The sequence below is a fragment of the Lissotriton helveticus genome, chromosome 1_2 (assembly GCF_964261635.1).
Source record: "Lissotriton helveticus chromosome 1_2, aLisHel1.1, whole genome shotgun sequence".
Lineage (NCBI taxonomy): Eukaryota > Metazoa > Chordata > Amphibia > Caudata > Salamandridae > Lissotriton > Lissotriton helveticus.
Genome location: NC_136058.1, coordinates 86,499,911 through 86,525,775, shown reverse-complemented (window position 1 = coordinate 86,525,775; position 25,865 = coordinate 86,499,911). Strand labels below are relative to the sequence as shown.

Sequence of the window (25,865 nt, the reverse complement as noted above, 5' to 3'; positions counted from 1 at the left end):
CAATGTTCTAAATGCCTTATCATAATTCAATCACATTCTTGTTTCCAAACGTTTATGCTAGCGGTGGTAGCACATAATGTTTGCAAACATTATAATAAATATGTTAAAAATATGCACAAAGGGGTCCACTTCAACCCACAAGACTCTATCATTTCATACAACGAGACCAGTGGCATCTTTGCTGGGTTGGCTCAGGCATTCCAAAAGATCCCCAATCTATGGCCACCAACCGGAGGCTACTATTGTTTTAATTAATATTGACTCAAAATATGTTTAATAGTTTTTGTATTAATATTGGATTAGAACTTAGCTTCCACTTATATCACCTCCAGAGACCCAGCAGACATTCCTGGATGGAACTAATAACCCTCCTCCTCTCCAGAGGAAAATAGGCTGCCCACTGACCCAAGAAGTCAGGGGTCCTGCCAGCTACTGGCCACCTAACAGGAATTAGCAATTTGGGAGGCAGGATATGTATAGTTGTTAGAACAAAGGAAAGTATTTGCACTATCTGTTTTGACTTGGAAATGCCATTCTCAGAGTCTTCTTTATTTTCTGGCTCACTTAAGGTTAAAAGAGTTCTTGGTCCTGACAGAGGAAGGAGACCTAATATAAAAGGGGAGTGGTTTAGGGAGAATCAGATCCCATTATGATGGAAGAAGGGGTTAGCCATTTTGGATTTAGGGATTTTAATAATTTTTACAGTTAGCAAACAGGAAGTGCTGCAAAAGAAGGTGACATCGGGTGTGAAAGTAACAGGAATGGTTATGAACAAATCACTAATCAGTGAAAAGTGCATATGATAAGTATGGCACCACACGCTGCCTCCTCAGAACATTCCAGGGTTTAAAAAGACTGCACCTGAAGAAGAAGGCCATGCTGGAAGAACAATATTCAATGACTACAGACTCCTGCTGTCACTTGGAGACTGGAGCTGCTCTCCAAGGGATAGCTCGATATCCTTCTATTTGTCTACTCACAAATAGCAAAATGATTCCAAGAGGGTCCCAGCTGACCACAGACGACTAGACCCTGCAGTAGCTAAGGCTTGTAAGAAACCTGGTGCTTAGAAGCCCAAAGACCTTAGGGTGCAGAGTGACCAGAACATAATATTTCCAGCAGTTGGAGAAAAGTGGGAATTATTCATGTTCTCGAGGACCGAGACAAGTTGCTGAGTCTTGTCCCGCAAGGTTACACAAAGAAACCAGGTCTGTCTTGCTTTGAGCTTTCTAATACACTGAAAACTGGTTTAGTAGGACCTCTGTGTAAAGGAATCAATACTTGTTGAGCCCAGCGAGTTTGTCCACCTGCCCATAGCATCCTGCCTTACTGAGAGAGCACAAGTTTGAAAAAATGTATAAGTACGCCATATTTACAAGCACGTAGTTAGTTTAAACATGTTTTGCACACGAGTGTTTTATATTCAATAGCGAAATGTATAGAATGTTAAGTAGAGTAACCATAATTATAACGGTGTGAGATTAAATGTAGAAATGTTGGAGTATATGTGAAAACCTCATGGTTCTCTCATGTTAAAAGAGTCATGTCCGAATTAAATGTAATTTTGGATTCCAGTATTTTGTGTAGGCCTTAGGGCAATTCACAGCAAATCTGAACGTGCTGCTAAAATAATGTGAGATAAAGTTGACATGGTTCTTTCAAAATGTACTATTGAACTTAGGGTTAAAAGTATATGCTTTATAGATGTGTTATTTTAGAAACGTATGCTAGTTAAGAATGTTTGCTGTTTAAATCAAGTTAACGTTTTAAGAGTGCAGGAACCTGCTGCATGTAAATCAAGTAGGCCAGAACAGATAATGTCATGTAGTTTAAATCGTCATGTGCTCGTTAGAGGAGAGGTCGTGAGGTGTCCAGTATGGAGCTCTGAGAGTGTTTTATGGCCTAAGATATGGTGAAGTCTGGAATTTGAGGCCCACTGCAGGACGAGCTGTATGCAGGTGCGAGGGTCCTAATCAGCTCGAATGAAAGGGACTTTGTTCAGTGTCGCCTTGCGCAGGCCTGTAGGAGTTTCCAGGAATTTCAGGGGGTATCAGCGCACGGAAGAAGGAGCCTGGGAACCAAGGTCAACTATAACGAGGGTCTTCAAGAGTACCATCATGGAGTTTTACCGCGCAAAGATGTACCACGTGAGGGGCGTCCCAAGGGGCGTTTCTATTGGAAATGTGATTTGGTATTAGGGAAAGTGACCCGGGAGGAGAGCAGAGCAGATGATTTTGGGAGCCTAAGGAAGCGGATGGGTAGGCAGATAGGCTGATCAGGAGAGACCCATTATCAGAAAAGAGAGAAAGAGAAGTGCGTGATCTTCTTAGGAAATCACCACGGCTGACACCTAGAGGGTAAAGATCTTGTTAAGTAGGGATGTCATTTAGTGTAGTGTAGGGACAGACTAACCTTAATTTTTCTTTTCTGTAATGACTTTGAGGTTGCAACTTGTATTCATTTTGGCAACGCTCATGTTATTAGAAGTTGTACTTATTATTCTGTTTTTCAGACTCAGATTATTCAAAAAGTTCATGTTCATAGTGATACCGATTTATCTTCTTAATCTCATTTTGAGAAGTTTGTATCTTCAGTTATCTTTGACTTTATATTAAATCTTTAAAACTTAATTTTGGTCAGTGGTCATTTAGAGTGGTGTAAGTTCTTAAATTGATTGTTTACTGCGAGATTACCTTTTACTCAAGACAGGTACCAACGATTCAGTCGACAGGAAATGGGATTTGGTAAGATAATTAGTAACCAGTAATCCCGCGTTAGCAGTTGGTAGCAGAGGATGGTTATCTTCTTGAGGAAGGTAATCTAGAGAGGTTAGTTTACCCCAAGGCCCGAGACGGCGAGAGACGAGCAGCGGAAGAATCGTGTGCCGAAAGGTGCAGACGGTGCGAGAAAAGCAGCAGTATCGGAGAGTGCATGCGGCTGAAGTTCCAGCAGCGAGGAACCTGTGTCATGACCTGAACCCAGGGGACTGGGTCTTGGTTAAAAAGCACGTCCGGAAGAACTGCCTAGATGTTCGCTGGCGTGGGCCCTTTCAGGTAATCCTGATCACGAACACCGCGGTGAAGTGCGGGGGGCTGCCAAATTGGATCCATGCATCCCATACTAGAAGAGTTCCAGCACCTCTAGAAGGAACAGCTCCCATCCCAGACGAAAGCCCGGAAGTGGAAGAAGAGTCGCAAGAAGGGATTGAGGCAGCTGAGGAGGTGTCGGAAGAAGTTGGGAACGCATCGGATTCAGAAGAAGAGCGAAGGCAGGACGGCAGTGAGACAGAAGACGCAACTGAAGGAGAGAGCAGAAGTGAATACGACTCAGACTCAGATCCGTATCGGAGCGATCAAGAACCAAGTGGGAGGACAAGGAATAGGAGAATAAGGCTTGGAGCTGCCACTTGGCCAACAAGGAGAAGAAGGCTAAGTTTGAGGTCGGCCCAGGAAGAAACGCTTACTCCTATATCCGAAGACTCAGATCCAGAAGAAGATATCCAGGATCAAGCCGAGGAGGGTCTTAGAAGATCAAGTAGGGTGCGAGTGCCTAGCAGAAGATACTCTACTCCCGACTGGACCTACCTTGTTGCAGATGTCTGGGAGACACAGAACAGGGAGGATCAGGGAAGTGGAACTGATCAGAACTGACCCGATCATCACAGTGCAAATAAAGTTTCTACTGCCAGGAGCGGAGACCGAAAGGTTGCTGACACTCAACATCGTTCATCCTGCTCTCCTGAGTGGAATAAGAAAGTTGATTTTAGAAACAGTTGAGTTTCCAGTTTGCTGTTCACGATATCCAATATTGGAGGGAACTCTTCTTCGTTTGGAAATGCTTGAGCGAGTAGTAGAAATGTTAGGAGCACTTATTGTTGTGGACTAATATCATATTGCGAATGGCTTTAAGGGGGTGCAGATCTGGAAAGGTGAAGAAAGTGATCTTGATTAGAACGAACCCCTTTGTAATTGTGGATATAGAACTGATAGTACCAGGATTGGAAATTGAAAAAACGCTAACTCTCAATTTCGTCCGTCCACTTGTCTTGAGCGAAATAAGGAGAATAATCCTAGAAAAGGTTGACTTTCCATGTTGTGGTACGAACTGTCCAGAACCTGAGGGAATGATACTTCGGATGGACATTTATGAAGAAGTAGTGTCACTCCTTGAGTCATACATAACTTCAGACGAAAATAAGACTTTTGAAAAGAAATTGTAAATTGTTGCAAGATAACCTAGCGCCGAGTGGAAGAAGAAAAAAAAAATGGTAGGGGTTTCCTTTTAGCGGATGGAGAAGGGCTAGGGTTGTCTATATTACTGGACTTTGAATTGTTTTGCGGAAATAAATTGTCAAGCTTCCAAGTGTTCCAAGAAAGACATTGCAAGAGAGAAAGACTTTGTTTGAAAAGGAGAGGAAGTGAATGCTGGAAGATAGTCGAAAACTACACTGTTTGAGAACATGGAGGCTGGCAACCCGAACCGCAGGGCAAAATGTATAGCTGTTACATTTTTAGGAGTAGTGGTTTCTCTTATAATTTTAGTAGTAACTGTTTCATTCCTAGCGGGACACGAAGGGGATGGAACCACCGTTAAGGAGGATAAGGGAGTGTCAACACCGAGAACTACCATTATTAAGGAGAAGGGAAACATCAATGAGAAAGACAAAGCGTTGTTAGATGCAGAAGTAAAAAGGTTACACATGGATGAGTCACAGGGGAATTACAAGTCAAATGCTTATGCTAAGTTGCTTTATGAATATGTTGATGCCATGGAGGTAAAGGATTGCTATGTCTGTATGCAATTACCAATTTCGGTGGAGGAGGGTATCAAATACCATCATCTCCCGTTGACATATGGGATAACGTGCAGTTTATTGTTAAGTATGTTTTATGGACGAGACGGATTTGAGTATTACTTCTCGAATTTCGACTCGACATTGCCAGAGGTTCCGAATTTCAAGCATTTGAACAAATGGGACTACTACAAAAGCGAAGACAGGTTACACAAATGGTTTATTCCATGGAGAACGTTAGATACTTCACATGCTCGAATCAACAATCTGACTTGTCAAATATCAGAAGTTGAGAAAAAGTTTATAGCTCAGGTAGATACTAGATACAGGAGGCAGAAGATATTGAAGGCATCAGGACAAGGGGAAACAGATTGGACCAAGGAGGAAAGGGCACAACAACGAAAAGGTAGTATTGGTCCAATTGCTTTGGATAAGGAGAAACGGGGGAAACTGTGCATTCACAGGAGTTACTCCTATTATGAAAACGTTTATGTAGGACAAGTAAATTGTGAACATGCCTTTCAATTGGAGTACTACTCTAAGAACTTCATGAAAGGGATGCAAGCAATACCAAATGTATATTTTGTATGTGGAAGATATGCCTATGTGAAGTTACCAGATAATTGGTACGGATCATGCTATCGGGCTGTTGTCTTCCCTAAAATATATCATGTTGAGAATTTAGACACGCCTAAGAAAGAAATATCAACTAGATGGAAGCGAGGGCTGGGTGCAGCAGAAGTAGTTGGAGATGTAATAGGTGCTGCATTCCCTTTCTTAGGATTGATAATGAATGACATTAAGATCAGGAGGTTAGCTACAGTCGTAGATAGACTGTCTGCCAGTACTGCAAGATCCTTGATGCTGATAGAGGGGGAGATGCAATCGATTAGGGCAATGGTTCTTCAGAACCGACTTGCTTTAGATGTTCTGTTAGCAAAAGAGGGAGGAGTCTGTAGGGCCTTGAAGGTACAGGAATGCTGTACTTACATTCCAGACAATTCAAAGCCTCTAGAGAAGTATATACAAAACATCACTGCCATACACTACGAAATCGAGGACCTGGCAAAGGTAAATGTGTGGGAAAAAGTAGGTCATGGAATGGGTAAAGTTGGAAGTTGGTTTGCCAACTTAGGAAAGGGTATCGTTTGGTACATATTGAAGCCCATCATCATAGTAATGATTTGTGTAATCACTTTGTGGGGATTGGTGCGTTTGTATCAATGGTATAGAGCAAATAGGTTACAGAGAGCTATGAAGAAACAGGAAGAAGAGTTGACAGCGATGCAGGACACTCAATATAAGAGTCTGAAAGCATTAGAGAGTATGAAAAGAAGTGGTACTGCCCTGTCTTCACTTTAAAGGTTCTACATTTTAGTGTCATGGTAATGATGACCCCTAAAGGTCATCAAAGGGGGGACTGAGAGAGCACAAGTTTGAAAAAATGTATAAGTACGCCATATTTACAAGCACGTAGTTAGTTTAAACATGTTTTGCACACGAGTGTTTTATATTCAATAGCGAAATGTATAGAATGTTAAGTAGAGTAACCATAATTATAACGGTGTGAGATTAAATGTAGAAATGTTGGAGTATATGTGAAAACCTCATGGTTCTCTCGTGTTAAAAGAGTCATGTCCGAATTAAATGTAATTTTGGATTCCAGTATTTTGTGTAGGCCTTAGGGCAATTCACAGCAAATCTGAACGTGCTGCTAAAATAATGTGAGATAAAGTTGACATGGTTCTTTCAAAATGTACTATTGAACTTAGGGTTAAAAGTATATGCTTTATAGATGTGTTATTTTAGAAACGTATGCTAGTTAAGAATGTTTGCTGTTTAAATCAAGTTAACGTTTTAAGAGTGCAGGAACCTGCTGCATGTAAATCAAGTAGGCCAGAACAGATAATGTCATGTAGTTTAAATCGTCATGTGCTCGTTAGAGGAGAGGTCGTGAGGTGTCCAGTATGGAGCTCTGAGAGTGTTTTATGGCCTAAGATATGGTGAAGTCTGGAATTTGAGGCCCACTGCAGGACGAGCTGTATGCAGGTGCGAGGGTCCTAATCAGCTCGAATGAAAGGGACTTTGTTCAGTGGCGCCTTGCGCAGGCCTGTAGGAGTTTCCAGGAATTTCAGGGGGTATCAGCGCACGGAAGAAGGAGCCTGGGAACCAAGGTCAACTATAACGAGGGTCTTCAAGAGTACCATCATGGAGTTTTACCGCGCAAAGATGTACCACGTGAGGGGCGTCCCAAGGGGCGTTTCTATTGGAAATGTGATTTGGTATTAGGGAAAGTGACCCGGGAGGAGAGCAGAGCAGATGATTTTGGGAGCCTAAGGAAGCGGATGGGTAGGCAGATAGGCTGATCAGGAGAGACCCATTATCAGAGAAGAGACAAAGAGAAGTGCGTGATCTTCTTAGGAAATCACCACGGCTGACACCTAGAGGGTAAAGATCTTGTTAAGTAGGGATGTCATTTAGTGTAGTGTAGGGACAGACTAACCTTAATTTTTCTTTTCTGTAATGACTTTGAGGTTGCAACTTGTATTCATTTTGGCAACGCTCATGTTATTAGAAGTTGTACTTATTATTCTGTTTTTCAGACTCAGATTATTCAAAAAGTTCATGTTCATAGTGATACCGATTTATCTTCTTAATCTCATTTTGAGAAGTTTGTATCTTCAGTTATCTTTGACTTTATATTAAATCTTTAAAACTTAATTTTGGTCAGTGGTCATTTAGAGTGGTGTAAGTTCTTAAATTGATTGTTTACTGCGAGATTACCTTTTACTCAAGACAGGTACCAACGATTCAGTCGACAGGAAATGGGATTTGGTAAGATAATTAGTAACCAGTAATCCCGCGTTAGCATTACTCTGTTGGTGCACTTTGACTACCAAATAGTGACCAAATCTTGATTTGGCAATTCTAGAAGCTATCTTGGTGGCTACGAAATTTAGCTTTGACCAGCACACTCGCCAGCTGTAACCTTGGAACATACGCACTGTAAGGTTTTGATCTCAGTCAGAAATAAAATATTTTGACTGGGTCACACATTTTGTGTAGCCAACCACCTCTCTACTGCGCTCAGCCTAAAATAACAACTTGGTCCTTGACAACCATAATCTGAGGGCCTGATTCACAAAGGTTAACTTACACTTTTGTGTAAGTTCGTGTGTTTGCTCTTCACAAATGTATTTTACTTGCAGTATCTTTATAACTGCAGAGTCTCTGCAAATAAAAAGTTAGGATTGCTCGGGAGGTCACCCAACAGCATTGTGATCCCCTCCAAGAAGGAGGAAGACAGTGGTGGTTGGGCGTTAAGATTAACAAGAGCAAGTAGTTGTATAAATCTGCCTCATCTTCTGTCCATTCTTTCTGCACCTTGAAGGGTGTATGATTCTTAATCAAGATGGGAGCACCCCTCAATCCCCTTGTGAACCCAGATTGGAACACTTGGGCAAATCTATTTAGCACCAGAAAGGGAACCTTGGACCCAGCATATGGGTCTCTGGGTGAAACAGAATGTCTGCCTGCAGTATTTTGGTGATGGTCTCTTGACCTTGACAAGAAGGCCATTTATGTCCTAGAAGATAATCTGTAACACTCATTGTAGACGGTCAGCATGGAGGGGTTATAGGCGCTAAGTCCAGAGGTGAGCATTTTAGCATGGATATGTGCCAGAGTCATCAATAAGAACAAGGAATACAAACTATAACTATAACATCTCCACCACTCCCTCACAAAACCTCAGAAACATGATGAATCTGTCGCGTAATCAACCGCAGACTGTTGCCAATGGAGCACCATGGAGCCATCTCCCAACAATTCCCAATTGCAAACATTCTAATAAGGTGCCAGTAGCCCAGCTGGTGAAGCAGATGACCCTAAACTTGGCTGGAAAGAGGAGCATAAATCTGATGTTGAGTTCCCTTAAATTCTCTTGGCTGCCATGAAGGACTGCCCCTGCTGTTGGACCGTTTTGGCATAGTCTGGGAAAATCATAATTTACTGAAACAGCAATTACTCCTGGGAGCAAGCATATGTTAAATTGGGGTCTCTATCTGAGTAATTCAGCAGGCTCACAATCATGGGCCAGGACTCCTGGCAGCTGTTTCTTACCGAGGGCTCTCTGTGTGCACTCTCAGTTATGAAACGGGGCAAAGCAAGGACGCAGAAAGGAGCAATCACATCCAATGGTTCAGGAACCTCTTGGGAGACTTGCATTTGCACCCCTCAGAAAATCCAACAAACCATATATTGTTCCATCAAGCCCTCCCCTCTGTGTCCTCCACCCTCAGGCGAGTTCTTTACAAATGGTCATCAGCCGTGCAGTAGTCTCTGAGACTGTGTCCTCAACTCCAGAGACTGATTTCAGCTCAGGGATCCTCTGAATGGCTTGACAGAGGTCTTGACGCAATAGCATTACATCCATACCCACTCCACCAACTTTTAAGCGCCCCCAAGGACTGTTGGATGGCTGCCAGAATTCCAGTCATGTCCATGGGCATAGCACAAGCAATACCATCTTTGTGGGCTTAGAGGTAGACTGCCCTGATCCACTAGGTTGAGCATATTTCTTTTAGGTTGCCCTGCCTGTTCTGGTGGGGGGTTTTATCGTTGTCATGTTGATTACTATGTTTCTATCTCCTTATTTTGTTGAGGGTCACACTAGTGAGCAGAAGGAAGCATTAAGACAGTTCCACTCTGGAGGCAGCCCCCCAGACTAGGGCCATCCCGGCGCCAGTACCACTGCTATTTAGTATGGTCTAGGGTATATTATTGGGGGACCCACTTCCCATGGTCAGAAGAATGTGGTACATAGTAGGGAAGTGGAGCATGCCCGCCACTGTCACTGTAAGGCTTAGAAGTCCACACTCCACACCAGTAGGAACTATATTTGGGGGCAGCATCGGCTTCTGTCCAGGAAGTGTCGTCCTACAATCTGGGGTCAGCATCTCAGCCTCCACAGCATGAGCCAGAAATCGCAGCGGGCCAGTCGGAATGCTGGGAGCGAGTGGCTCCCGTCGCCAGGTCTCAGCAGCAGTGACTACCGCTTGGGGTCTTTCAAACGTTGATATGGTCCAGGAGGAAGACTACACGACAGGGGTGCGGCCACCTCAATCCCAGGGCCCGGCCTAGGAGCTCAGCACTGCGCCTCTTCAGTGCGCAAGCGGCCTCTGGGCCACAGTGGTCCAGGTGGGGCCTCGGGGTGCCAGTGTTGCACCGCTCAACTCCCCGGCCAGGTGTGCTGCAGTCTCCTCTGCGGTCAGATCCAGTGGGGGGTCGATCCACAGGCCCCCAGAAGCAGGATGCCAATCCAGAGCTCAAGGTCCACGGTCCCTTGTCTGAGACCGCATACGTCCATTGCTCTGCAGGCTGTAACAAACAGAGGGCAGAGCAGACCACAGGAAGTGAACAGCCCCGGCGGCCAGTTAGAGCAATGCTCCCCAGGGCCCCTTGGGCTACACAATAGTCCAGAAGGCAGTCAGAGGCATGGAGGCATGGCCCCCTTGCTTTATGTGAATCCAGTTGTCAACCATGTCAGCAACGCTCCGGAATCGCAGCCTCCAGCCAGGGCCCCCAAGCGCCGTCAGTTAAAAAAATTACCCCTCAGCCAGGGGTGTTGCCTCCTTCACAATAGGCATCAATGTGGAGCCGATTCCTGGGGCTATAGACTCAGGATGCCGATGAGTTTGGGTGGATGGCGCAAGCTTTGTTAGATCACGGCAGCCATCTTCAGTAGCAAGCCAATCTGCCAACTATTCCATATTTTTATGTAATTTCCATTACCTTAATACCTATACCCTGGCCCCTGGTAGTTACCTGTCATTGCTCAATGTTTTTATTTATTTTACTTTTGGCTTATCACTTTAAAGACTTAAGATGTTTCTATTCAGCAGTATTTAAACCGAGATAAACACATATCACCCCTATTGACCTCTACCCATCTACAATATTATGCTGTCTATGGCCCTCCCAAATCCTGTTCCACTGATGAGACCAACAGGCCAGGAGAAACAGAGTCATGGGGGAACCATGCAGAACATACATTTCCTTCTCTCAGCCCATCTTTAAAGGACATGGCACCCTGGCACCAATCCCTCCACCCACGGATATACCCTTCCCTCTCCCCTCCAATCCAAAATAACTTGCATTTTTAACCCCACCACCACCACTCTCAGAAGAACGTTCCCCACCCCAGTCTGTCCTAAAAAGTACCTGGTTTCCCCAACTACCCTATGGATAACAGTCTGCTCTGTCGCAAAATCCAAAATCAAAGTAAATGGTGTATTGGCCTCTCTCCCCATTCACTCTTGACAAGAGTCTCCAATCCACCTTACCCACAGTACAACAAATACATGGCATCTAGCCATTCTCCATCGTCCATAAGAGATCTCTATCCTCCCCCACTCAATCTATAGAAAATACCTGGGTTCAGATTTGTCATGGGCTTGCATGGCCCTTGCTTCACGCAAGGTGGTGCAAGGAAACACAAACCATTAAGTAAGATTTACTATGCCGTGCAGAGCCACCTTGCATGGCTCTCCGTGGCATAGAAAATCTGGATTAACGCTAGGCAGTGCAGTGCCTTGCGTTACTCCGCATAAGGAAGGAGTTCCATGGGTGGAGTGTGGATGTTCCCACACATCTGCCCATAGTTTTTGGCCCATTGCCAAATGTACTAATAAACCTGTGAATGCTTGAAATGGTACGCCTACCCAAGTGAGGCATAACGAGAAGAAATATGTTTATTTCACCTCTTTATTTCCTCTCTCTGTAGGTGCTGCATTCTAGCACACTTAGAAAGAGGAAAAAGCCTCTGAGGGTTAATTTTGTGTATGAAGGTGTGCCTTCCTGCACGACAACAATCCTGGCTGTAGCGCGGGCACACCTGCACATTGACGCAAGGGTGCCTGCGTTGATGCTTGGCAGCCACAAATGCACCAGCGCAGAGAGAGAGAGCAGGCCTGCACCATATGTAGCAGCTATGGAGTATTCCTGCCCTCTACGTTTGATTCGCGCAGTAAGTTGTCCTGCTGCGCTGCGTTGCGATGCGCTACACTGCGCTGTGTCAGTAAATCTGGGCCCTGGTGTTTTGCCACCCTGCCGAGCATGGCAGATGGAGGCACATGTGCACCGCCGTGGACCCCCCTCCTCAGGGTAAGTGGCCCATCGCCCACTGCTGGAGCTGAGGCCGCATTAGTGCAGCAGGTGCAGTGCACTGCTGCACAATTACTGTGAGGGGCCCACTGCACCACAGTCATTTCTCTCTTTTACAACCCAGCTGGGGGAATGGGGCCCACTTTCCCTGAATGCAGTAGGGTCTTGGAAACCTTGGTATCTTCAATGCTTCGGGGTAGTAAGTTCCATGTAAATACAACATATCTAATTATATCGGACACCATCAGAGCTGGGAATAAATGTGGTTCGAAACCAGTGCTATTAATAACGACTTCTTATTGCAGCAAATACATAACAGACCTTTAATTATTCTGGCTTCAGTTATTGCAAGCGCAGCTATGCACATCCCTGCATAGTGATGAGCCTGCAGCCCTGCTTGTGTTATCATAGGTTTTAGATACATAATTGGAAAGTGTTACTAATGACTGAACTTTGCAATATTGTTAAAGGTGCCGCACTTAACAGATAATTCACAATAGAAATAATTGAATCAATTGTTGCAGTGGTTCCAACTCGTGTGCCTCGATACTTGGAAGCGTTAGTCTTACTCATTCACACCACAAGCAAGACCGCCGTTCTCTTTTTTTGGCACTAGAAATTCTTTGGGGAGGGGACATCTCATTTCGATTTAGAATGCTCTATTAAAGCCGGGGTTGGAGATTTTGTGAACACCAATGCTAAATACTGTTTGCACTTGAAAGGATAAAAGTAATGTTTTATCTTTGGAAAAGCACAATCATGAACATAAGTTACAATTAATTGACTGCAATGTTTTATTTTTCCAGACATGGAGACGACTTGATAGTAACCCCTTTTGCACAGGTGCGTACTAACCCTCTACTTCATTATTACAGTACTTTGAATGCAATTATGGTCTAGCCTTCATTTAAATGTGTGATTCAGAATAATATTAATTCAGCTATTAATATGATACCTCTGTTTCACACAGGTGCTAGCAAGTTTGCGAAGTGTGAGAAACAATTTTACGTTGCTGACGAATATTCAGGGAGCACCTAACAAGTATGTTCTGCAATTTTTATTAAGTTAATACTTTTTTGTGTTAAAAAATAATTTATTTTGTTCCTTATCTCCCATGCCTGAGTTTGCTAGCCTGTTTTCTCGTTGTGATTCTTGATTTGAGATGTCGACGCTAGAGGGCACACTTCACCGTGGTTTAAAAGAACTTCAATTTAACTACAAATACAATTGGTGGATTGTTGCGTTTCCAAGTGGTGGAAGTTTGAGAAAAGGTCCTTGTCTTAAGTTATACTGATGAAATTCGGAGCACTTCCAGTAGCAAGGTGCTGGTCCTATATATTCTGATTATGTTTTAAACATAAGAACATACTGGTATAAACGCCATATCCCGATATATTACATCGCAGCAATCACATCTTGAGTGTCATTACAGTGTGCTGTTTACCTTTGTGGGAGCTTTACATCGATACTATATTGGTGCCCATCCCTGAACACTAAAACAGCCGTTATTACCGTTTAACACTTTCCTTCCCTAAAACCTATTAAAAAAACCCTTACGACCTTTTTTGTTTCACTGATAACAGCCGTAGTTTGACGAATCTGCACAAACTTTTCCCAAAAATGTTCATTCACCTTGGCTCCTTCATGGAATGTTTTGCATTGATCTATCAAGCGAGGGTCAAGAAAAAATGGGGCAGGTGTTCCGAAACATTGATTTCCTATGTTAACTCCCAGAAACCTGGAATGAATAAAAGCAGTCCCAAACACGTGTTCCACTTTGCTTGCTGACTCCACTCCACCCTCTTGTAGAGAGCCACCCGGCCTCAATCATACAATGTAACAATACTTTACACGCAGCCATACACCCTCGGGGCGGGCCCGTCCCGAGGTATAAATAAACGGGCGGAAGACCGCTCGGGGTCTTTCCGGCACCAGCTAGTAACCCGTCTCTGTGTCCAGTTATTGCCTGACATCATCCACGTGCGAGGCCCTGGCCTCGCACACCACACTGGCGACGAGGCCGGTACTGCCCCCGCGCGTGCTGTGCCCCTCTCAGCTGCGGCGTGTGTGCGATCGCTCACCTGGCCGTGATCCGACTGCGGAGATCGCCGGCGCTGCCCGCCTCGCAGCTTGCACCTCCGCTGTGACCACTGCTGCCCACGCCTGCCCGAGACCCGCCCACGCGCCTCCCAGTTGGGAGCGTGTTCAGCCGGCGGGACTCGGCGCGTGCTCCGATCCGGTGAGTGCGCTCTCTGACGTCACGCCTGCACGGCGCTTCCGCGGCCTAGCTTGGCCCCCCCTGTCTGAGCGAGCTCTAGGCCTCAGCTTAGCGCGCCGCCTGCCGCGCGCTGCCCCGGTGGGGGAGGGGCGAAGACGAGCGACGGTGCACGTCTGCTCCAGGGCTGATCTGGCTGCCCTGCCCTGCACCTTCTCACCGGCGTGGGACCTGCCACAGTGCCGTTTCCCTGCCTGCGCGCCAGGGAGTCAGAAGAGGCATCCTCCCCTCAGCAACAAACAAGCATTGGCGCTTACAAGGATCAAGTGCTGTTGATCGTTTTCAAGGGCTGGTGTGCATGATCATAGCCTCACTAAGGCAGGGATTCACCTACATCAAATTCTTTTCTTTCCCCATACCTGCATCTGCCCGGTGCCCGGTCTCCTCCCAGGATTCCCCAGGCTCACACGTGCTCTTTTAAGGCGCGATGACTGACGCATCGCAGGGCGCTGCGCAGGCAGCACCTGCCACAAACCCTGGACCCGCAGGGCCAGCCCAGCAGCTCATCGTGAGGCCGCAGGTGACCAGTCATGCCCACACTGGAGTGGCTCCTCTCCCGCCTTTTAGCGAAACGGCTGACCCGGCGACGGCGGCTCCCCGATGGAAGGCGTGGCTGGGCCGCCTCAATTTGTACTTCAAGGGAACCCGGGAAACTGACAGCACAGTCATGAGGTCTCTCCTCATCCTGTATGGAGGCCCCGAAATTTATGACCTATCTGAGACCTTACCGAACACGGGCGAAGAAGATGACTACGATGCGGCGGTCAACGCCCTCAATGCACACTTTGACCCCCAACTAAATCTGGACTTCGAGAAGTTCAAATTCAAGAGGGCGTGGCAAACGGAGACAGAGTCGATGGACATGTACTACGCAAGACTGCGCCGTTTGGCCGTGAGCTGCCCTCTCACCGCCCCGAGGGAGGAGATACGGGATCAAATCATCGTGGGTTGTCGGTCTAAACTACTCAGAAAGCTGATCCTTAGGCAACCGGGAATCTCCCTGGACGAGATACTCATCCTCGCTCGATCACACAAACTCTCGGACGCAAGGGCAGAAGAGATGGAAACGGCGCTGCGATCACCGATGGTGCGTTCGGATTCCCCCAAGTTGGCGCCGATCAAGGAAGAAAGGGTGGACGCACTACAGAGACGGCCGCAGAACAATCGCCCGCGACAGTGGCAGTCGCGAGACGCTCAATGTGCATATTGTGGGGAGGGACACCCTACGAACGTCACATGCAGCGCAAAAGGAAAAACCTGCCTGAAGTGCGGGCGCATGAACTACTTTGCAGTAGTGTGTCAGGATGGACGATACAGGCCCAACGCCCCGAGAGCCCGAGGAGGATTTGGAAGGAGGTCGGTAACACAAAGAGTGAGACAGTTATCGCTGGAATCAGAACGTCCTCCCCCAGACAGCCAGGCCCAGGAAAGGAGACCATACTACGAGGATGATGAGGATGATGAGGTGTATGTAATATCTTACGTCAGTAGAGTTTCCACAAGACGAAGGACTCCACCCATGTGCACCGTGTCAGTAGAAGGGACCGAAATGCGAGCGCTCATAGACACTGGAGAGTCGGTGAACGTGATGGACTCTGAACAATATGAGAAGATGTCGCCCAAACCAACGCTGGCACCATCCAGCGCGCGCATATACACGTACGGGGGCACCGACCCCCTACCCCTGAGAGGAGTCATCAGCACCGTCATAGTCAACGGCGATTACTCAACTGAAGCTCGATTCCACATCACGGAAGGGAAAAAGGGCACACTCCTCAGCTGTCACACGGCTGAAGATCTAGGACTAGTATTCTTTGCCAACCAGGTCCACCAATCACACGCAGACAACATCCTACAAGAATTTCCGTCACTCTTCAGCGGCCTAGGGAAACTAAAAGGAAAGAAGGTACGACTACATATTGACACCACAGTGCGCCCAGTCGCATTAAGGCCCCGGAGGGTACCGTTCAATTTAAGACCACAAGTGGAGGCTGAACTCAAACGACTGGAGGACCTCGGAGTAATCGAAAAGGTTTCCGGACCAACCCCCTGGGTGTCACCCCTGGTCGTGGCACCGAAAACCAAGCAGCCTGGCGCCATCAGATTATGCGTAGATATGAGACTTCCAAACGCGGCTGTAAAACGTGAGCGCCATATCACGCCGACAATGGACGACATTGTCGCCGACCTAAATGGAGCCAAGTGGTTCACCAAGTTAGATCTCAACGCGGGATACCACCAATTGGAGCTCGAACCGGAGAGCCGATATATAACAACTTTTTCAACTCACGTCGGGCTCCGGAGATACAAGAGGCTAAGTTTTGGGGTTTCTTCTGCTGCGGAGGTATTTCAAAACGCCATCAGAGAGGTACTGTCAGGGTTGAGCGGGGTCATCAACCTGAGTGACGACATACTCATCTACTCGAACACGCTGGAGGAACACCACGCTCATCTGCGAGCCACACTGCAAAGGTTGGCGGACCAAGGACTAACCTTACACAAGGAAAAGTGCGCCTTCTACCAGGAAGCGGTCGATTTCTTCGGATATACTTTCACCAGGGACGGCCTAAAAGTAGACCCGAAAAAGGCAGAGGCCATACAGAATGCGAGCACCCCACGAAACCCATCCGAAGTGCGGAGCTTTCTCGGCATGGCCACCTACTGTGGCCGATTCATCCCCAACCTGGCCGCCCTGGCAGAACCCCTGAGGGCGCTCACGCGTCAAGATCAGGAATGGGAATGGACTTACCAGGCGAACCAAGCGTTCCAAGACATCAAGGCGAGCCTCCTTGACAGGGCCGTGATGGCGTTTTTTCAACCAAAAAGAAAGACAGAGCTTATTGTAGACGCGAGCCCAGTCGGGTTGGGTGCCGTGCTGCTGCAAGAATACGGCAAGGACGAGTGGTAGCCCATGGCCTACGCTAGCAAGGCGCTCACTGACACGGAGACCAGGTATGCTCAAATCGAGCGAGAGGCCCTGGCCATCAAATGGGCATGCCAGCACTTTCATCTATACCTGTGCGGCCAAGACTTCACTGTTGTGACTGATCACAAACCACTGCTGCCACTCTTCGCTGGCTCCGCCAGGCTCACGCCTCCGCGCATCGAGAGGTGGGCGGTCCAACTTCAAGGCTACAACTTCACCCTGATATTTCGCCCTGGAGCCCACAACCCCGCAGACTATCTGTCCAGACACCCGGATGTGACAAAGAAAGCACTCCCACTTACCGACGGACAAGGAGTTGAGGAATTCGTCCACATGATAACTCAAGCGGCGTGCCCAGAATCGCTCTCGCTCCAGGAGATAGGCGAGGCCACCAATGAGGATGAAACACTATCGCGAGTGAAGCGAGCTCTCGCAGACAACAGCTGGGCCAGATTCCTAGACGGAGCTCAGGGTCTACGACCAGAGGTGAGCCATGCACGACAACAGATGTGGCAGATCCGACACGAATTTAGCGTAGGAAACGAAGGGGTCGTGCTTCGGGGCCATCTCATTGTGGTGCCTGAGAGCCTTCAAAAGCATATGCTAACCATAGCGCATGTAGGCCACCAAGGCATGGCCAAAACAAAAGCAAGACTACGACACAAGGTCTGGTTCCCGGCCATGGACAACATGGTGGATGAAATGGTCAGGTCATGCCATGCTTGCGCAATCACAGGGGGCGATCAAGCGCCTGCCCCTGTCATCACAGAGGACGCACCCCAGAACCCATGGACTCACCTAAGCATCGATTTTGGAAGCTTCCCGGATGGTCGTCACACCTTGGTAGTGGTGGACTCGTTCTCGAAGTTCCCCATGGTTGAGATCGTCCCGTCGACTGCATTTCCTCAAGTCAGAAAAGCTCTAGATCGAATTTTCGCAACGATGGGACTCCCAGAGGAAATAAAATCGGACAACGGACCACCATTTCAAGGCCGGGAATTCCAAGCCTACCTCGACAGCCTCTGAATACGACACCGGAAAATAACACCGCTATGGCCTCAAGCGAATGGGGAAGTAGAAAGACTGATGAGAACCATTAATAGAGCACTCAGGATTGCAGTAGATAATGGAACTGATCCAGAAGTTGCCCTAGACCAATTTCTAAGTGCCAACAGGCAGACACCACACAGCACCACCAAGTGTGCCCCGGCACATGAGTTATTCAAAAGAGCGCCCCGAGGCAATATACCGTCAGCATCCACCTGGGCACCCGAAGAGAGAGACAGTGAAGCCATTCAGTCACGCAGAAGCGTGACTAACCAGAAGGCGAGCGTGACAAGACATGCAGTGCCGCCAACAATACGAGAAGGGGACTGTGTGGTGGTCCATGACCGTCATCCGGGGTGGAAGTTTCGGACCCCGTACGAACCAGAGAGGTGGAGAGTGGAAAAGGTACAAGGGACCATGGTGACCGCGCGCCGCGGCCATCAGACAGTAACCAGGAACGTATCCTGCTTCAAAAGAGTGAGGGAGCCGGACGGACATCCTGAAAACATCATTGATGTCGCACCACCTGAGATAGAGGTCCACAATGAAGACGGAAGGGGAGCGGGGGCTCCCGCTCCTCCGCGGAGCCCACAGAGACGGGAGGAAAATGACAACCACCAGAACGAACCTCCAGGCCCTGCGACTCAAACCCCGTCTCCGACGAGAAGTGTGAATGTAACCCCGGCTGGGGTTGCTAGCTCTCCAGTTGGCCGCAACAACCGATACCACCTGAGGCCCAATCCGGGGCCAAGTCAGAGACTAAGAGACTTCGCCTGGGCGTCACCCTAGCCCTCACCTAACTGGTTGTATCCAACTAAATTGAAGGAGAGATGTAGAGAGCCACCCGGCCTCAATCATACAATGTAACAATACTTTACACGCAGCCATACACCCTCGGGGCGGCGTCCCGAGGTATAAATAAACGGGCGGAAGACCGCTCGGGGTCTTTCCGGCACCAGCTAGTAACCCGTCTCTGTGTCCAGTTATTGCCTGACATCATCCACGTGCGAGGCCCTGACCTCGCACACCACACCTCTGATGACGAGAAAGGGTGGGGCAGCCTCAGATTGATTAATAAGCAGGCAAGCAGCCCCAGAAGGTACAGAGCTGATGCTCTACACTGCTTTAAATTGTGACACTACTGCTCGTCATCTCTGGGTGGTCCCAAAGGACCCTCGACAATTGAAGGGTAGGGCTGGCTTCCTAGCCTGCAAGCTAGAGGTCCCCCCAAAAAAGGTTGTGGGCACTTGTGCACTGGCATGTGCATCTGGAAACCAGTGGCGGCTGCTCGGAAGTGGTAGGGCAGCGCGGGGTAATACAAAAATGACAAAAACACAGACAAAAAAATTAACTAAAAAAAATATAAAACAGAAATTACCTGCTGCTGCGTCCTTGACCTTGCTCCTCTCCAGATCCTCGACTGCGGCAGTCCAGGGCTGGGGTACACTGCTCAGGTTCCCAGATGCCAATCCTGACGCTGCTCTCAGAGAGGAGCCTGGGATTGGTCTGAGCAGCCTGGTTTGCTGCTCAGCCAGTGCCTGGGAGCCTGGAACTTTTCTCCACCTGGCTGTGCAACACAGCTCGGGTTGCAGAAATGCTAAGTGCGCATGTTGGTTTGACCGCCCTAAGACGGCCGACCAGACCGACGTGCACACTTAGTAGTGCCCACCACTCCTCCTCCCTACTGCAAGCTGTTGACATCAGATTGGATGCCCCTGCCCCATCCTATGTTTCGGCTTGCTGGCAGCCTGCAAGTCAGATGAAAAATAAAATGATAATAAACATTTTTATTATCATTTTCTTTCTCATGTGTTTAAATCTGCTACCACTTAACAGTGGGCCGATGCTCCACCGCCATAGCGGAGGAGCCGCCTCTGCTGGAAACCGCCTGACCCTCGAATGAGCGACCATGGAAGGCAGCTTGGAATCGAGGCATGCATTGCTTTGTTAGGCATTGTTGTGGATGGTAATTGCTCTTAGCAATTACCATGCACATGTTTCATGAAATTGGGAGGGCGGAGTTGGCAAAAAGTCCAGCTTGGTCTGGGTATTTGTGCTATTATAGGCTGGATTCATGGCGAAGGTGGAATGGTTGCTTAATAGTTAGTGCATTACTATTGTAATAGCTGAAGCAAATAAGCAGAGCAGTTTCAGGGCTGGGTTCTAGAGCTGTAGGGCCAAATCAGCTGAAAGAAAATTTAACACAGCCAGCCACGCACCATCTGCTTTTGTTCGAGAGCTAATTCAGGTGTCTAAAACGAACTGATTAAATTAATGTACCCAAATATTATTTAGCAAGTAATCCCCGAAAATTCCTGGAAATAGGCCTTAGAATTCTACTCTGTTGTTAGCAACTCGAAGGGCTTTTCAATATGTTGCTTACCTCTGGTTTTACCCTAAATGTGAGGCCCTCTACTTTCATAACAGTGCACCACAACGTGTCTCCAATACTGATTCTCAGGGTCATTTCCCATTTCGTAGGGCAGCCTTATGGGGTAACTTCGACTACTTCATTATTCCCATATCCAAGAAAAATGCTGGCAATTTCCGGAGCGTGAACTCTGGGTCTAAGGTTCTGAAATGCTAGTCTAATGTGTCATGCCGACTGTCACACATTTCTGACCCACTGAGTGCTGCTCTACCTTTGTTGACCTCTGACACTCAAAGGTGCCCGAGTCCGGTTCCAAAAGGAACAAACCGTGAACATTTTGAGGACATAGGTTAAGTTCTCATGCAAATACTCGTGCAGTAAGGTTGCTGTACCTGTTCTTAAACCTGCAAGTGAAAGTCCAAAAGGCACACGTTGTTTATGATTCAGAAGCTGAATGGAAAACAGTGCAATCTGTCCACGCTGCTGAACTGACTAAACTTGAGTGCTTTCAAGATGGCGGCCGCCTCTCAGAATGAGATGAAGTCCAGAATGCCTCCACTGATGAGATGAGACGATAATATAGATTTGCACGGGTTGAGCCTTTGCTCTACAGCCTGCTGCTGTCGGATAGACTGTATAATGCAGCAATAGCTGACCACAGGTTGGCCCTTGTGCTTGGCCAATGACCTGTGTTGAGCATGCCACACCACCACTGACACTCATGAATGAGTGAATTAATTAACCAATCAATGTATTTATAAATGGAAAACCGGAATCCACTTTTGAAGGCACTGTAATAAAAGACGCCTGGTGAGATGGCGAGGGGATGTGCCCGACACAGCTGCATATTTGTCCCCAAACAAGAGGGGGAAGAAATGCCATTACACTAAAAAAGAGAATATGCAAAGACATACTGTAATACGAAATGCCTAAAAATTAAACGTGCAGTACCCAAGTGATGTGGTGAGTCTTAAGTGTGAAAATATTGAGGCATATCCATTTGTCAATTAAGTGGATTCGATAACCATGTGGAATTTCTTCCCTCTTGTCTCCTACTACATCTGTGTGTTGCTCAAGAATATGGGAGTATGCATGATCTTGCACTACCAGCCTTAGAGTGGTGGTGCCTTCAGTATCTCTGATTTATTCAACAACACGTGGCTCACGAGGATGGCTCACATTCCACAATATATCAATATGTCTTCCTAAACTTACCATCATGTTTGAATGGTGCTGATGCCTCATAATCTTTGTGGGTGCAGACAGATATGATCAAATAGGAAAAAAAGATGTGTCCCAAATTAGTCAGATAGCCCAGCTATCCAGTGCTTAATTTGAGCCGCTGGTTTTCGGTGCTCTGCACTGGCACTTAATTGTCAACACCGGTGCTTATGACAGTCTGCCACAAGATGGCGCTGTCTGTCTAATTTAGAGAAGACCACAAAAACAGTTAACTATTAAATCAATATACATTATAAATAACTATTGCCTGCTACCAAAGCCGTTCTTACAGCTATGGGGGCCTGGAATAGTCTGAATAGTCACACTTGTAGAAGTGTGATGGTTAGTAGTTGTGTTGTTTCTATCATTGGCAGCACTGGAAGGCGCAATGTGTGGTGCACACTGCAGTGGCCTCCTGATGAGAACCCTGGCACTTATGTTTTCTTTACAAATTACTATTTAACAAATTGAGGAGTACCACCAAAGATGAGGCTACGCAGCCGATATTGGTGGAATGAGACACTAGTGCGAAAGAAGAAGTCCTTCCTTGTTTTTAGGAACCCCTCACTCACCGACCTGGTCGGTGACATGCTTCATCATCGGGGCCACCTCGACAGCCGAGTGCCGCCAAGGTGTGCTGCGACACCTGGAATACAGTGGAGCGGGTATGTGAATGATGAATGTGAAAAAAGGAAAAAAGTCAGTGAGTTAAAAATTGTCCTGGTATGACTTATCAAATATTATTTATTCCAAGGCTACTGGACAATATTAAAAACAGTGTGTGTTGATACAATAAAGGCTTTAATAGGACCTAGTGTATCTATAGTATGTGTAGGTCTACATGTTTCAAACCAGAGTGGGAGTTACCGGTTTTCCTTCAGGACCAAAAGGATGTAAAAGGAGTTGGGTGGTCAAGGTACACTAACACCCTGCCATACCTGCAACCCTTTCAGGACCCTAAGTAGCGAAATTGCTAAGTGGGTAAGAATAAATTGTAACCCAAAAAGTGGTTACTATAAAATAGCAAAAACCTGGGAAAGAAAAGAGAGGATTATAAGTCACAAAGATTCTTTACATGCCTGTAACGTAGTGAAGTGACGTAGTCCGCTCTATCTCTGAATCATTCCACATTCATTTAATGCGAGGTATCCATAGTGTGGTTTATCTGCATGAATTCTAAATAGGAGCTAATTGATCCTGAGGGGCACACCTATCAATATGGGTGTGAGGGTGAAAACGCACATATAATCCTATATTTTAAGCCAGTCTTACACAAGCTAGTTTGTGCGTGCCTAAGTCATGATTCTGTATGAATAGTGCCAGGGATTACCGACGTGCTAATGTGTCAACTTGATCCAGAGTCACATACAACACAAGACAAACAACACTTAACACATATATTGCCATAAAATGCTCACTCCGTAATGGAGAAATGCTCGCTGCACGGGGCAATATATATGAACAATATATGTGTTAAGTGTTGTTTGTCTTGTGTTGTATGTGACTCTGGATCAAGTTGACACATTAGCACGTCGGTAATCCCTGGCACTATTCATACAGAATCATGACTTAGGCACGCACAAACTAGCTTGTGTAAGACTGGCTTAAAATATAGGATTATATGTGCGTTTTCACCCTCACACCCATATTGATAGGTGTGCCCCTCAGGATCAATTAGCTCCTATTTAGAATTCATGCAGATAAACCACACTATGGATACCTCGCATTAAATGAATGTGGAATGATTCAGAGATAGAGCGGACTACGTCACTTCACTACGTTACAGGCATGTAAAGAATCTTTGTGATTTATAATCCTCTCTTTTCTTTCCCAGGTTTTTGCTATTTTATAGTAACCACTTTTTGGGTTACAATTTATTCTTACCCACTTAGCAATTTCGCTACTTAGGGTCCTGAAAGGGTTGCAGGTATGGCAGGGTGTTAGTGTACCTTGACCACCCAACTCCTTTTACATCCTTTTGGTCCTGAAGAAAAACCGGTAACTCCCACTCTGGTTTGAAACATGTAGACCTACACATACTATAGATACACTAGGTCCTATTAAAGCCTTTATTGTATCAACACACACTGTTTTTAATATTGTCCAGTAGCCTTGGAATAAATAATATTTGATAAGTCATACCAGGACAATTTTTAACTCACTGACTTTTTTCCTTTTTTCACATTCATCATTCACATACCCGCTCCACTGTATTCCAGGTGTCGCAGCACACCTTGGCGGCACTCGGCTGTCGAGGTGGCCCCGATGATGAAGCATGTCACCGACCAGGTCGGTGAGTGAGGGGTTCCTAAAAACAAGGAAGGACTTCTTCTTTCGCACTAGTGTCTCATTCCACCAATATCGGCTGCGTAGCCTCATCTTTGGTGGTACTCCTCAATTTGTTAAATAGTTACCTATCCAGGGGAACGGGAGTACCCTTCCGTCCACTCAAGTGGATAAAATCCCTCTGCTCTCTATACCTTGTTATATATTTTTCTTTACAAATTAAGCACTGCAACTATACAATTAATTAATTTCTCATCCACCAATAGGTTTCCCTTTGCATCCACAAATGGTATTTCCCTCAACAAGGGGAGAATTTTGAAAGCAGTGGAGAAATACTGCCCACTTGAAGTCCCACTATTGGGCAAAGGGTCCTGTCCTGATCCTGCCTTGCAGTTGGCGTTTTTACCATTATGAAACTGCACCGCCTGAATCACCAGAAGCAGATGTTTAAATCAACACCGTGCTGAAAATGTAGGCCAGAAGCAAAAATGAAGTTGTGACTGTAGTGCAGGTGGAGACAGGGGGAGGACTTGGGGGACATGGCAGGTCATCAACTACCAAAGATGCACTGTGGCTGTACTACCATCAGGGTTGATGTTGCTTGTGGGGTGCATTTGTTACTCAACCACCAGGCTGTTTTATGATCCTGGAATTACGTGATTGATTGGCAGCTCATAGTGGCACTTGGCATTAGGTATAGTCAGCAGCCACATCAGTGGCTTAGCAAAGGCCCCACAGCCCATGCGGTGTGGGTGGTCCCAAGGTCCATGGGGCCCCTTCAACACAGTAGCCTGGCCTAACAGCTCCTGAGTGAGTCCGGAGAGGGCCCCTCCATGCACTGGGCAGGGGACCCCTTCAAGTTTCGTTATGCCACTGAGACATATGCACATGTGACAACGTAACCCCTCGACTCCCATGAGCAAGTGTTACAGACCCTCTTCACTAAATCATATTCATCGGTATTTGTAGAAAGAAAAATATGGAAAACTGCCTTGCTGAAGCCCGAGAGCTAAATGCTTTCTTGGCTGTTACTCCTGACATGGGGGCTGTGACCTCCCCTCCCAAGGTCAACTCATCAACAAAGGAGCCATTGGGTGAATGCAGCCACAATAGGACTCAAACCCCATGTGGACATAAAACAAAGGAACATTCTGGAATGCATTTGGTGGTGATTGCTAGAAATGCAGGGCTGGGCAGAGAGAACTGTGTTTCTGCTACACTGGATATCCTCATTAATAATCGGTAGAGTTTGAGCAATGGATAGAGAACGCATCATCAAAAGAGCACAAATTGATGGCTAGATCAGTGAGGTACCGTGTGAGCTTACGATCTTCTCTTACTAGTCCTATCCACCATCAACATCACTCTGGAAGCATTTGCAGCCACTTGTTGTTGGACTGGCAAGTACCTCGGTCCAGGAACAGAGCTGACCAGATTATATCAAAGTGGTTTACCATCTGACCCAATTAAAATCCATACTGCATGCTCTGTGGCAAAACCTGATGAGACACAGGTGTATTGTATTGTATTTTGCATTTATAGAGCGCCCTGTGACTCTACGGGTATCCTTGAACACGTGAGATCAATTAACCTTGAGTGTAGTAACGAGAACAGGGTCAATGGAAGGATGAGAAATTCATGGCCATATACTTACGCCGTGGGAAAGAGCCAGGTCTGCAACTTCTTTCCAAACTGCAGCAGATTACCTATCTGTCTAAGATTGTCTAAGATTGTTCCAAGCCGAAGCTGCTGCAATACTGAAAGCTCTTCCTCCAGATCTAGA

General features: G+C 46.7%; 1 protein-coding gene across 2 annotated transcripts in view; it reads left to right on the top strand.

Annotated features, from left to right (window-relative positions):
* The window catches only part of PDE4B (phosphodiesterase 4B), a 714,464-nt gene that overhangs the window by 439,652 nt on the left and 248,947 nt on the right, over positions 1–25,865 (top strand). For both annotated transcript variants that reach the window (XM_078668953.1, XM_078668961.1), the window contains exons 3-4: positions 12,763–12,799; positions 12,927–12,997. In XM_078668953.1, coding sequence (XP_078525079.1) covers positions 12,763–12,799; positions 12,927–12,997 — 108 coding nt within the window. The remainder of the gene's footprint in view (positions 1–12,762; positions 12,800–12,926; positions 12,998–25,865) is intronic.